General features: G+C 34.3%; 1 protein-coding gene across 4 annotated transcripts in view; it reads right to left on the bottom strand.

Annotated features, from left to right (window-relative positions):
• Positions 1-1,319: 1,319 nt before the first annotated feature.
• The window catches only part of Rab23 (RAS oncogene family member Rab23), a 364,665-nt gene continuing 350,875 nt past the window's right edge, over positions 1,320-15,109 (bottom strand). For all 4 annotated transcript variants that reach the window (XM_081755290.1, XM_081755310.1, XM_081755300.1 and 1 more), the window contains 2 exons: positions 9,288-9,463; positions 1,320-3,409 (listed from right to left, as the gene is read on the bottom strand). In XM_081755290.1, coding sequence (XP_081611416.1) covers positions 3,279-3,409; positions 9,288-9,463 — 307 coding nt within the window. In that variant the 3' untranslated portion in view covers positions 1,320-3,278. The remainder of the gene's footprint in view (positions 3,410-9,287; positions 9,464-15,109) is intronic.

Below are 15,109 nucleotides of genomic sequence, written 5' to 3' on the forward strand. Positions count from 1 at the left end.
AAGTGAATGTGTTCTTAAGGAGCTTATTTTGAAGTCGATTAAGTGAATGTGTACCTATATTGTAGTAATAAATAGTTACAACGAAATTCCGAGAACTTTTTGACTCTCTCGTATATGCGTAACTAATGCGGATTATTGAATAAAGTGGATTTACCCAAAAAAACGATCTGCTTTATTTAGATCTCAATAGGGTTTAGAAAGAAGAAAACAGCATTCATAACTTCAACTTTTGAAGAAAATTTATTCATGCACTTAGAAGTTAGTGTCCTTAATTAACAAACTAAAATAACGATGTTTTTAACATGCGAATATGGAATGTGAAAAAGTATTTAGCGACAAGTTCTTTACCGATTGAGGAAGGCTGAAGTTCCTACCGAAACCCCATTGGGATCTAAATAAAGCAAGATTGAGTAGGATCATTTACTTTATTATAATAGAATCAAATTGACTTCAGTTCGAATCTTGTAAGTGGGCTGCATTGAAAAATTCTTCTTTTGGCTCAAATATGTTTTTCGGCCAAGGTGTGGCGTCGTTGGAGTGGCATGATCGTTTAATATGAAAAACCTAAGAAAAGTATTTATTATAATCAATATAAAAAAGAAAAAGGAAAAACATTAACATACGCAGCTGATTACGTGTTTAAATTAGTTCCATTTTTATGGTGATTGTAAGATATACAGGGTGTTCATTTATTATGTAGCAAATATCCACTGGTGAAATCCTCACATCTAAACAAACAAACAAAAAAAAAAAAAAAAAAGTCCATATAAACATAGGACGAAAAACGCGTTGTTTCAAAGTTACGAGATGCCGAAATCGAGAAAATTGTAACTTTGAAGCTGCCTAGTTCGAAAACTATGAGAGATATCAAAGGCGATTAAAGAAATCTTAGAGGAACTAGTGCATTGTCTATTTAAATAACCATGTTTCAGAGTTGGGGCGTATCAGCGCAACGGATTTTATAGAGAGAACTGTGATATAAGTTTCGCTCATCCACCTTTCTCTCTAAACCCATGTGCGCCGGTACAACCTAACTCTGCAACATAGGCATTTAGATAGAGAGTGTACTAGTTCCTTTAATAGCTATCTAGCCGCATTTGATATCTCTCATAGTTTTCGAGTTAGGCAGCCTCAAAGTTACAATTTTCTCGATTTCGGCATCTCGTAACTTTGAAACAGTACGTTTTCCGCCCTATGTTCATATGGAGTTTTTTATTTTTTTATTTATTGTTTAGGTGTAAGGATTTCACCAGTGGGTTTTGACTATATAATAAATGGACACCCTGTATATATAGTTAAGTTTCAAGACTGTACGTATACTGTTGTTTTAAGATATTCACTATCTTTGCGCATTAATGTCAAACAATTATCCCACTCTCGATTATGTCAGTAGTTTAGCTGACAAAGACTAGGGAAAGAGAAATATGTGTATATATCAGTTGAGCCTACCTAGAGAATTATTCAAGGTTGCAATTTTGATGGACTTCTATGTATGTATTTTGGACATATATTCGTAATGAAATATCCATATTCTTTTTATTATGATCAATTTCATTCATAAATATTGTGCAAGTAAGACATAACAAGCTATGTTGAAAAGTCAGAGATGTTATACCAAAGTAAAAATTCCTAATAGTAATGCTTCTTTTCCGGATAGTAATAGTATAATTGAATTATTTAGTTGGAATCAGCATTTTGTTTAGATTAGCAATAATATTTCGTTAAAAAAAGATTTTAAAGGAAACTTTCCCAAATTTTTATTAGCGTCTAGTTCACAATTAACTGACGAATTCTTGAAGAAAATTCTGGCCTTTTTTTTTTTTTTTTGTGACGAAAAACAATATATTTAGCTTTTTTGATATAGATATAGCCAAAAGTTGTATGACACGGCTTTTTCTATCATGGGATCATCGAATTAAACCGTAAATCCTTAACGATCTTTGTGAAGCTTTCACAAAACATTTTAATAAATTATGTCTATTAAACATTAGGATTAAAACTTGTTTCCACTTCTTTATCATGCAAATACAGGACGGTCAGAATGGTTTTACAAGTATGAGTGGAAGAGATCTGAATATTGTCTATCTGAGAGGAGGCGTCAGTTCCTCACCTAACAATATTACTAAACAAATTTTAACAGTACATAACTTGGATTGTTGTCTGTAGTAATGTGCGGCAGTTTCAATAGTGATTTCTTTTTTTAAAAAATAAAAAATATCCAGACTTCTTGCTCTCTACATCGTGCCTGATGTGGGTATGCATGAGTACACCTTATCGACATTTTTCGTTCCACCATTCTCCAACTTGGAGCATTTCTTATACTTTTCTTCCTGTTCCCCGAGCCGTTCTCTTGTCATTTTTCAGTGTAACTAGAAAGTTTTTTTAACTTCTTAAATAGAATTCACGCTAGATAGAAATTACATGATTGCTAACTGTTAATATTCAACTTCTCTAGGAGAAGCATTGTCTTTCCTCAGTTCTGTCGTTACAACTTTTGTCAGCATATCCCTGCGCTAATATAATGAGACGATAAAAGAATTCCTTTATCTACCTACCAGAATATATATGATCGCAATACAGGACAGGATTTGAAGTGAGACCATACGCGTCGTTATTTTATACCGGCACTGTTTCATTAGGGCGCCGAAAATGGAATATCGCCACTGGTATATACGGTATGCTACATAACCGTAATGCTGAACGATATTACCTTTGTTTTCCAACACTTTGATCACTAGTATGCGAAGGGGAAAAATCTTTGGACAACATAACGCCTTTCCTTTTCTTGAATGTCGAACATTTGACTATAGATATAACCATATATATATATATATATAGGTTTATTTGTCGTCTGCAATTAAAGAAAGAAAAAAAAAATCTACCAGTAAAAATATTCCAGTACAAATTCTACGAATCGAGACAATGGTTAAACAGTGTCTTGTCTTCTACTGTAAACTATTCTACCTGTTGTAGACTGGTAACAAGAAATTACATTGTTCCTTTCATATTTCTTGTATGTAAATAGATGTAGAATCTGAAAATTCATCCTATAAACACACATATACACACACACATTCACAGAGAAAACATAATAATAATACAACATACGACCAGAAAAAAAAAAAATCAGCTTCTGAACATATTCACACACATGGAATACTCTCCGAACCAGAGTTCATAAAAAAAGCTCTGAATTGGAAGTCATCTTCGTCGTTTTTTCTGCTTTTCTCTAGAAAAAAACAGTTGAAAGAGAAACTGCAACCGGAACTTATGCATCATCATAAAATCCTGCAGGCATTCTTCAAAACGTTTTTCTTCTTGTGATTTTTCTGTTTCCCTCCTGGTTGCAATATAATCGTTCCGTTACCATTATGAGCTTTCCCATTTTGAGATGCCGTACTAAAGGCACCTGAAAGATACATATAAAAGAAGCCATAAATATTTCCTAATTATACAAAATATCACAATAAAATTGATTAGTGTCAAAAGCAGAGAGAACCAAGCACCATTTCCAGTATAAGTACTGACTGAAAATAGAGACAGAATTACTGAATACTACTCTTCTAGCTTCGGAACTCTGTATAAATGAAGATAAAATGCGATCAAATCAAACACTTATACCTGTGTTACAATTTTTAGGTATTCTGCATATTTGGAAGGTTACTTGCTGCAACAAAGTAGCTTTCATGCTTTAGGTCTTCAACTAACATTATCGTCTTCACGTACGATTTTTCTGTTTTGATACCATCCATCAATTTTTGCCTCCTTGGCCCCCACCCTCTCTTTCCTGCCACCGTACCCTTTAACACGTCCCTCATGATACAGTTCCTTCTTAGTCAATGTTCCAAACAGTTTCTCCTCCTCTTTTCAATAATATCTAAAACTGTTTTTTTTTCCTCCCCCACCATTTCTGAGATGTCTCACTCGCTTTCCGCTCAATCTTATAAAACTCAGAAAATGGGCGGAGGTCACTTCCGGCTACCAATTTGATTCTTCCTGTCATTTGTATACTTGGGTATATACCTCAACTTTTAATTACACACACACACAAGCATTATCTTGTTTTCATATCTTATAAAGACTGACACTAGTTACATTTTTTTCTGTCACCTTTACGTGAAATCGTGGATAAATGCCATTTATTGTAATCATTGATCTCCATCTTAATTTGTGTTCATCTTTGTATCGGACATAGAGGTTACATTGCTCAGCATTACTGTGAAATGCTGAGCACCTGTAAGATGTCTAATGTAACGCTGCTCCCGAAGAAGATAAATCTTTGTTGACAAATACACGGAAAGCACAGTTAAATGTTGCTGTGAATTCCAACGTTTAAGACGGGCTTCAAATGTGATCCTGTCACATCGGTAGATGTTAAACGATCGTTTTCAGGCCTCAAACACATCTTAACCGAACAGACGAAGTAACTTATGTTTGGATATCCTAAAGTAAAAGCTTATGATATACAATCAGAAGAGAACTCTGTGTTGTGTGGCATGATTGCTTTACCAAGTGTGAAGATAGTTTTATCTAATATGCTTTTTATTAACGTAGCTTTTGATGGCAGTGTTCATTAGCGTGTGTTCTATAGTTTTATGTGTATGATCCTAATATTTCTATGATTTGTAATTTTCTCTTTTTTCTTTTTATGTGTTGTTATTGACATACTTTTAAAGTCAAACTTATTAATTAGTTCTGTTTACAATCCTTAATGTAGATAATGCATTTAGTGTGAGCTTTTGATAAATTAGTGACATAAGTACACAATGAATATATTCATTTTTGCAATATAAATTGTCATTTTTCTTTCTTTTAGTTTAAAATCGCACAATTATGTCGTTTTAGGCTAAGGGAGATCATGGGGGAGGGGCATTGCCCCCAAACTTTTTGACAAAAAATGAAAATGCCACCTATAAGATGGCCATCTACCAAGACCTCCGAGACCGACTAAAAGATCTTTCTCCCTACCCCAGCAGACAATTCCTATCTCCGCCTATGAGGGAGAGAGATATGATTAAGGAAAGTGAATGATGGTGAAAAAAATTGGTGGGATGAGAATATGGAAGGAAATGGTAGTACCCCGAGAAAACCCACGGACACGATGTTGTCCACCACAAACTTACTTGGCCGAGGATCGAACAGGGACTCTGGACCCACGCACCAGAGATAAGCGCTCTACCACTGAGCCACAGTACTCCAAATTTTTAAAATTTATTTTTTGACCTCTTTCCTCCGCGTAGCGTAGTCGCTAACGCTCTCGACTTTAGTGCGAGTAGTTCCGGGTTCGATTTCCGGTACAGATACTCGGTCGAAAAGATATAACAGCTTTATGAGGCCAGTTATCCTGAATGAGGTTTTCCTCACTCACACCAGGCAAATGTCGGGATGATACCTAACACACAGATCCCAGGCAGCTTCCTTCCCCGAGATAGTGTGCCAGCCCAAGGGCGTCATCCCTCAGATGTGACGTGTTTCAGGCCATAGGTGCAAATAATGGCCAGAAATATGTGTAAGTAAATATTTTTTTTCCTCTTTTCTATCTCAACTAATATCTTAATTCGCGAACTATTAATGATTTATGCCTAACTGAAAGTTGGGATTTTAAAAAGTGAAAGTTTGAACTGAAGACTACTAAAACTAATACAAAATTTACCATTTTTCTTTTGCTTGTTTATTCATAAGTGAAAGGGGATAATGAAATGCAACTTATCACAATCATAGATAATGTTATTCTACAACAGAAAATATGAACCTGAAGAATTTTCAGTGTTGCCATCCATACAAATTACAGTGTTGCCAGAATAACATTTTCCGCAATATCTAAGTTAAGGCAGCGACTAGAGGAACGAACTCAACTGCATTTGATTACGTACCATGTTGTATTGGTATCTTGTGAACTACTTTTTAAATAATAGTTGTATTTAGTTTGTAATAAACAAAATAGTTCTAACATACAATTGTTAAAATTAAATAATAATGTTATTTAAAAAGTAGTTCACAGGATACCAAAACAACATGATATGTAATCAAATGCAGTTGAGTTCGTTCCTCTAGTCAGTGCCTTAACTTTGATTTTGGAAGAAATGCTAGTATAGCAACACTAAAAATTCTTCAGGTTCATATATTTTGTTGTAGAATAACATTATCTATGATTATGGTAAGTTGCATTCCATTAACTTCTTTCACTTATAATATTTTCCATAAGTAGAAGCTTTGCTTTGTATATTCTTAAACACAAACAAACTATATGCTGAGCAAAACAATATTCACATAAAAAACTACATGCGTGTTACAGTTTCGCCAACTAACATTTTGGTTTCATCAGACACTATCTAGTCACTTATACACTAGTCACTTAGTTTCCGATACAAAGACGAACACAAATTAAGATGGAGACCAATGATTACAATAAATGGCATTTATCCACGATTTCACCTAAAAGTGACAGAAAAAAAATGTAACTAGTGTCAGTCTTTATAAGATATGAAAATAAGATAATGCTTGTGTGTATCTAATTAAAAGTTGAGGTATATACCCAAGTATGCAAATGACAGGAAGAATCAAATTGGTAGCCGGAAGTGACCTCCGCCCATTTTCTGAGTTTTATAAGATTGAGCGGAAAGCGAGTGAGATATCTCAGAAATGGTGGAGGAGAAAAAAAAAAAAAAAAACAGTTTTAGATATTATTGAAAAGAGGAGGAGAAACTGTTTGGAACATTGACTAAAGGAACTGTATCATGAGGGACGTGTTAAAGGGTACGGTGGCAGGAAAAAGAGGGTGGGGGGCCAAGGAGGCAAACATTGATGGATGTTATCAAAACAGAAAAATCGTACGTGAAGACGATAATGTTAGTTGAAGACCTAAAACATGAAAGCTACTTTGTTGCAGCAAGTAACCTTCCAAATATGCAGAATACCTAGAAACTGTACACAGGTATAAGTGTTTGATTTGACTAGTGTTTGGTTTGGTTTGATAGTGTTTGATGAAGCCAAAATGTTAGTTGGCGAAACTGTAACACGCATGTAGTTTTTTATGTGATGAATATATTGTTTTGCTCAGCAAATAGTTTGTTTGTGTTATTTCACTTATGAAAAATAAGCGAAAGAAAAATTATATATTTTGTATTATTTTTAGTAAGACAGGCTCTTAATTAAAAGTTGAGGTCTGTACTTAATTAAAACATTACGAACTGTAAAAATGAAAGAAAGAATCTTATTAGTTGTTAGAAAGGCCTACTCTCATTTTCTGAGATTTATATTGTGTAACCTTAGATTCTACCTTCATAATCTGTCTGTTAAAACCAATGTCATATTGCCGAAACTACAGCACAGATTATTAATGTGTTTGTTTTAATCAGATTCTACCTGTGTATTTAAGAATTTTTGAACAAAGTATTCAAGTTTTTTCAGCTAAAATTTGTTCCAGACAGCTTGTAATTTTTGATCATGGGCGGAGTTAGGAATTAATTATTTGGAATATACTACAAGAATGCATTGTCAGAATTTACCATCTTCGTTGTGTATGTAAATAGTTCATTGTCAAAGTATTGCAGTAAGATAAGACATGATGTTATTTGACATTCTATACAACACTTGGAGGCTTTGTAGTGTCATATTTTTTGGTATATTTAACATTTTGATGTATGATAGGTCTAATAATAGACTGTTATTTGACAAATTTCGTGACTCATAACATTAAAGGTGTGTTTGTAGCAATAAAAAAAAATATTGGGATATCGGACATGAAAGATGATATGAAAAGATATATATATATATATATATATATATATATATATATAGAGAGAGAGAGAGAGAGAGAGAGAGAGGGGAGAGAGAGAGAGAGAGTGGACATCCATAAACGAGATTACAGACTAGTTTAATATGGAAAAAGGAATACATACCCAAATAAATATAACGGGAGAGATGGATACTAAAAGATGGGCTCTGCTCGTGGTTTTTGGTACGCATCTCTCACATTATATTTATTTGGTTCTATATATTCCTTTTTCCATCCCATATTTCTCTCATCCATTTTTATCCTTGTTACTTTCCCACTGAAGACGAAACTAACTTGTTGCGATACGTTCGGAGAATATTTAGTTTTCACACGGGAGAATATATTGGTAAGTAACATTTTTTTTTTTTTTTTAATTTGAATTGTCCTCTCATGCGCCTACGTAACTTTAATCTTATAAACTTGTTAAGTCAAAATCCACTGCCATATCGTTAGTAATTAATGATCACACTACGTATTGGACTTTGAATTCACAACAACTTGAAAGAAAATTAACATAAAGAAATCTATAAAACAAACTTATACTTTTAGCTGGAAGATAATCAAAATCTGTGTACTCCACTGTACACTTGTAGTAAAGTTGCAGTGGAAATTTAAAATTATTTTTACAAACACCAGTTGATGAAACATTCGTTTCGCCTTACTACTTGTGACTTGCAGTGCCATTTTGAGGTCTTTACGGGGATACTAATAAGTACAGAAATAGATAACAGGAGCTCTGCTAATGTAAATTTTGTTAAAAAAAAAATCCACGAACCCAAGTATTTTCACGAAAGATTATAGAAAATATATATTATAGATTACAGAAAATATATAGTACGTTGTGCGTTACTTAGTACAAATGTCACGTACACAGTGTGAAGCTTTATTATTTTCTAAACATAAAAACTAATACATATTCTCAATGGTGATTACTTTGATATTTATTACATCTTTGCCAAATGGCGTGTTAGAGTATATTATAATATGTATCTGTCTAGTACATACATATTGCAGTTGAATTTTGAAGTTGATTTGATAGCTTTGCTAAGTAAATGTTCTTAACAAATAATTAGTTTGGCTGATCATTGAAAAAATAAAACAACTAGTAATATTAGCACCTGTAGGGGTTATGTAATAATGTATGTACTGTACAAATTGGGTCAATAGGGTTACATCCAGTGTGTTATGAGCAAATGTCTTACTGATCACTGTGCTATAAGGTTGCAAAAAAACTGGCATTGTGGACTTAAATGTAGTTTGATGCAAATTATTTTCATGATAGCTAGTAGATGGAAAGCTCACAATGTTAATTTGCTGCAAGTTTGTAGTGTGTATATCATGTTACATGGATTTAAGTTTTCTGTAATTTGTCTGCAGTATAACTTACGCTGAAGACACTTTCTGGACACATTAATATGCCTAAAAATCGCTACTGAAGAAAAAGCTACTTATTTAATTCTATTAAGCAATCTTTAATTAATTCTCTTAGTTATCACTAAATAATTCTTACTTATTGTGAGGGCTCTATTGCCATTTCCTATGGCACAGTCATCTTCATATCCATGAATATCAGCTAGACACCTAGTGGCGAGAAATCGGAAAACGGAATTTACATTGATATCTTCTTTCACGGATGTTCTATACAGCTTGCAGCCCATCGAACGCGCCAAGATGTCTGCTTCTTCCCTGAAAAAACAACAGTTCCAACAATTAATTTTTTCAAATGGCATCAAATTACCTACTATCGCCGAACATACATATAGCAAAGTCATAAATTTATATAGGTAAAATTGTACAAAATACAGTACCTAGCTATATAAAGGCTTATCAGATAGAATTGTTTCTTCAGCTTAGTGCTCAAACTAATATTAAACAATGCACTCTATACAGTAGATGAATATCCAAGTAGCCAATGGCGTACGCAAATGGTTTCGGGATTTTAACTCATTTCTTTGATTAAGATATTATTTAAAAATAAGTTAACGTGTCATGAAAGGATATGGGATTGACTGAATGCTTGAACCCTCCTCCTCCTCTCTCCTTGATGAAGTTCTGTGTACGCCATGGCAAGCACTTTATTTTGAAATTTCGAAAATCACTTTCTGTATACATTAGTAAGTAACTAATATGTGGGACAAGCCATGAACTTCCATGACTTCAGCACTCATGAAGCTCCAGCCTACTTGATTTCCTCGTGATTTCAGGCATCCTTTTTAGAAACGGCTGGTGAACCTCAGAGTCGTGTTATAACGAAAAAATTTTGATTGCCTGCACCGCAGGTTATTATGTAGATCGTAAACATGAAGGAAAGCTGAATAAACAAGGAAAGCTTCTAACTTATTTTGTTAAGATAAAGCACTCAATAAATCAAATCAAAAAAATATTTTCACTCATTCTCATTTAGTTATTTTTAAATCACTTTGTGTGTGTGATCATATATTAAATGATATCATGCAATATTTTTGAAAGAAATCGTGATTTTTCACTCCTTCAGAACATGTATACACTTACATTCTTCACGATTTCGGTTGAAACAATCAAATCACACAATTTTATTTGAGGAACTAAAACTGTATAATAAGCTAACAAACTAATATATGTATCTATATAAAAAGGAAAAATATAACTTTTAAAGGTTAATAAAGAAAGTGGTAAGAATCACATCTTTTACAGCACTGAATATTTTAAGTGGAGACTTAAAATGATTATTCCAATAGGAATTTATCGTAAAAAATTTTAGTTATATTTTTCAGAATTTTATATATGGGTAATGTATGCTTACTATTTTTATTACATATTTACAGTATGACAAAACTATTGTGTATACACACATATTAAAGTGAATAAAATCAATTATTCTGCAGTATAAATTAGAAAGATATATATATGTATAAAATGGAAAACGTATTGCAGTGTATTTATTATTGCTCATGCATGTGCAAAGGTCACCTTGATATTGATAGAACATATCAGAAAACATTAACCTGATTAATAAATATTATGTTTTCAGACAGTGGACTGAATACAATATATTTACGTAAATAACATTGAGCAAATCAAGTAATAATGATAATAGTTGTCCTACAGTTATTGTTTGTGTTCTTTTTTAAGTTTGTTTGTGAAACATAAAAACTCATCTACAGAATAAAATGAACCATTTAATAGAATTTTTTCTTGTATAAGAGATCTCACTACTTTGGCAAAATATTGTACATCTGATTTTTTTTTTTTTTTTTTTTTTTTTTTTTTTAGTGGAAGGAATTCCGAAGCGAAAAATGGAAAATTCAATTTGTTACGACATACTAGTGAAAACAATTACAAAACAAAACACCAAAAGTACACAATGCTTTCGCTAAATATTTCATCAGATGAAAAAGGAAAGACGCTGAGAGAGAGAAATGAAAGGAAACTAAAGAACAGTTTTTATTTGTGCTAAATCACTTTTCGTTTTATTGTCAACATGATGTTTTCTTAAACAAGTGCGTTTTGAAACGGGCCTGGGTAGTTGCTTTCTGCTTGAAAGTTTGCCGCACTCCCCAGCTTAACAGCTTCTCAGCCACTGCTGGGTTGCGCAGTAAGGAGAGGGGGGGGGGGGTTATCACGCCGTGCACTGCCTCGTAAAGATTAATATGCTTGTAGATCTATTGTAAACAAGTCTACCACACAAAAACAGTTTTCCCAAAACATAACGCTTTGGAACTGGAACTTTTCTCCACCGTCCCACCCCCTGCAGTATAGGTTGACACGGTTCTCGCCTGAAGGGGAATAGTCTGTTCCTTTGTGACAATGTTGCGTACCGTAACCAAGTCGCTACAAAGAAAGAAAGAAGAAAAAAAAAAACACACTTTGCGCCTTGCCTAAATGCGAGATTGCCTAGTGGTCATAACTATTGGTTCTGTCAACCAAGTAAGGTCAATGCAGCTAAGGAGATACTAAAGGCGACCCCGTGAAGAGTGAAGACAAATTGAGGGTGTCGATATTTAATACACTCGTATCTGAATGAGTAGAAATTTGGCAGCATAGATTCAATGTTTTCCTTTTCATGTGTGTATGGGTGAATGAGAAAGTTGGATGGCAGTTTTTAGAAAAAGAGTGTTAAATGGGAAAGGGGTGAGATTTTAAAGCGGGTAGCGGACTTTGTAGTGTTGTATGTTTGTGTGTGTGTATGTGTGCCGGACTTCGTTGTTCATTGGAATATTGTTGCTGTAATTGCATAATTACATGTCTGTCCCTGATATACATGAACTAGCAATGAATTCTGTAATGTCTTTGTTGAATTAGTCGTTTTCGAAAAGAACTTCAGAAGCAAACCTACTTGTGAAAGACACCGGAAGACCGATTCCGACTCTCAATATAACGCAAGTAATCAGAAGTCAGAAACGAACATTTACAAGGAAGTTTAATCTCAACTTGAACGAACAGCATAAGTGATTATGTGAATGTGAAACTAAAAATGCTTTGTTTCGTTTTCCCTGTTTGTTGCTCGGGGCGGGGAAGATGCATGGAGTAGAAAAAGGTGTGGATATTCAGCATCTGCACGACAAATTAAATAAATAAATAAATAAAACATGAAAATTCGTCAGCTCATATAAGACACGTTCTAATCTCAATGTGTTGGGAAATGTGAATATTGCTGCTCAACTAGATGCTGGTTATAGGCGGTCCATTGAGAACCACAAACAAAAAGTGACGCAAAACAGGTACGTGCTCAATATAATCATCAATTCCATTTGGTTTCGTGGCACCTTCGAATTGGCTTTAAGAGGACATGATGAAAAACAGACTCTTCTTCAAATCGAGGCGTTCGTAGATTAATTAATTTCAGTACAGAACTTGACAGCGCTCTCAAGAGTCATTTAGAAAGCGCGACAATTTTCACGAGTACGTCAAAAATGATACAAAATGAGCTTCTCCATTGCATGCTTGAAGCATGCCATGAAGAAATCGCTATTATTATTTATATTATTATTATTATTATTAAACTATTATTATTTATAATAATAATAATGAAAAAGGAGAGATAATCTATTGTGCACCACCTAAAATTCAAGGTACGAGCCGCTACTGGCTGTGAAGTCTCCAGATGAGCTCCATTCTAGAATGCAGCCACGTGAAAGTGTTGTAACGTTAGAAGTAGAGAAATTTCAAAGGAACATAAATAAAAGTGATGAAACGACTTACGTAAGTGATGGAGTTACTCGGTAAGAGTACTCGAGGGAGAAAGGCTTAAAATACATGAGGACAGAAATAGCGTACATTTCAACATAGCGCGCACTTGAATGCATTACAGTTATTTTTCTGTGATTTCTTACCCTTCTTATCTGGTAAAGCATGTAGCGAAAGTGCTATGTATACATATTTAAGGTGTATGATCATGTTCTAGTATTTTCTGGTAATACATAAATATTATATATACACCTGTACGTGACAAAACCTAAACAATAAAAATCAGTGGCGTGCACAAGGGGGTTTCGAGGTTTAACCTCCATCTTGCCTACATAGATTATTTTTATTTATTTATTTATTATTATTTTCTAGAGCCTCGATGATGTAGTTGAACAGCCCGGTTTGTTTCTCAGTAAGAGCGGGATTTATTTTCTCATTCTACACCCTTCCAAATGGGGCGCAACCTATCAAATGTGTACTGGGGAAATCTGTGCGTTAAAAGGTGACCGGGTCGTGGTACTGACCATTTTATCACTATGTGCCAAGGCCATTAAAGTATAGATTCTTACCTCCATACTGCTCGTGGAGCAGCATTGGGCTGCCTTGCATGGGGAGCGTAATGTTGTCAATTTCGTAATAGGAAATTTCCCGTCCGAAGCCGTGAAATTTCCGATAAGATACAAAATTTTCCTCCAAATAAACTAGCTATTTCTTTTGGCCACCTGTGTGCGTGCCAAAACTCAAAAGCATCATTTCACCACTTGTTTCAGAAACAACAATCCGTCCTACGTGTACAAAGAAAAAGATATCAAATGGGGGCACAGTGGTCCAATGATAATGCGCTCACCTCTTGTGCGAGGGATCCTTGGTTCGATTCCAGGCCGTGAGAGTTTGTGGTGGACAATATGGCATCCATGGGTTTTCTAGAAATAAAATCTTTAGGTTTGATGTCCCACGGTTATGCCGGCTAGGCTAAAGAAGACAGTGATGATAAGAAATTGATGAAACTGTGGAATGAAGAAAGTTGGAGGAAACGAGAACCCGAGGAAACCCATGCACACGGTGTCCACCACAAAGCTCACTTGGCGCAAGCTAGGATCGAACCAAGGACCCCATGCACCAGAACTTGAACGCTCTACCACTGAGCCACCGCAGCCGGTATGGGTTTTCTCAAGTTCTTCAAATTTCTCCCAGATTCTTATTCCACTATTTTTTCTTTTTTTCATAATCATTCTCTAGTTTAGCTTAAAAATCATTATCGTTGATATTACACTAGAATTTTCATACCAAACGGTAGCAGATCGAATAGATTTGGCATTTTATCCAATATCTTTCCACAAAAGGAGTTCATGGTACCAGTCCTTTATGGAATAGCAGGCAATGCGTGTTATATACTGATGCCTTGTGTGTCTAACCTTCAGATGGATGAGTGTGTGTACATGAGAAAGAGAGTGAATGAAAGAAGGAATAAAAAACACGCTTGAAAAACTTAAACTAAAAATAAAAATCGCTGAGTAAAGCAACGTTTATTTAAAACTAATAAATGTGTAACAGTTTCGCCAATCACTGAGCAAAGCAACGTTTATTTAAAACTAATAAATGTGTAAGAGTTTCGCCAATCACTGAGCAAAGCAACGTTTATTTAAAACTAATAAATGTGTAACAGTTTCGCCAATCACTGAGCAAAGCAACGTTTATTTAAAACTAATAAATGTGTAACAGTTTCGCCAATCACTGAGCAAAGCAACGTTTATTTAAAACTAATAAATGTGTAACAGTTTCGCCAATCGCTGAGCAAAGCAACGTTTATTTAAAACTAATAAATGTGTAACAGTTTCGCCAATCACTGAGCAAAGCAACGTTTATTTAAAACTAATAAATGTGTAACAGTTTCGCCAATCGCTGAGCAAAGCAACGTTTATTTAAAACTAATAAATGGGTAACAGTTTCGCCAACTAACTGAACATTTTGGCTTCATTAAACACTGTAACAAACTAGCTTCCAGGATCCTTTTATATTTATACGAAAATGCTTCTTGTTTGTTACAGTGTCTGATGAAGTCAATATGTTCAGTTAGTTGGCGAAACTGTTACAGATTTATTTTAAATATACGTTGGTTTGCTCAGCGATTTATATATCTAGTTTTAGTTATTTAAGATAGCAAAG

The sequence above is a fragment of the Thermobia domestica genome, chromosome 1 (assembly GCF_964235325.1).
Source record: "Thermobia domestica chromosome 1, izTheDome1.hap1.1, whole genome shotgun sequence".
NCBI lineage: Eukaryota > Metazoa > Arthropoda > Insecta > Zygentoma > Lepismatidae > Thermobia > Thermobia domestica.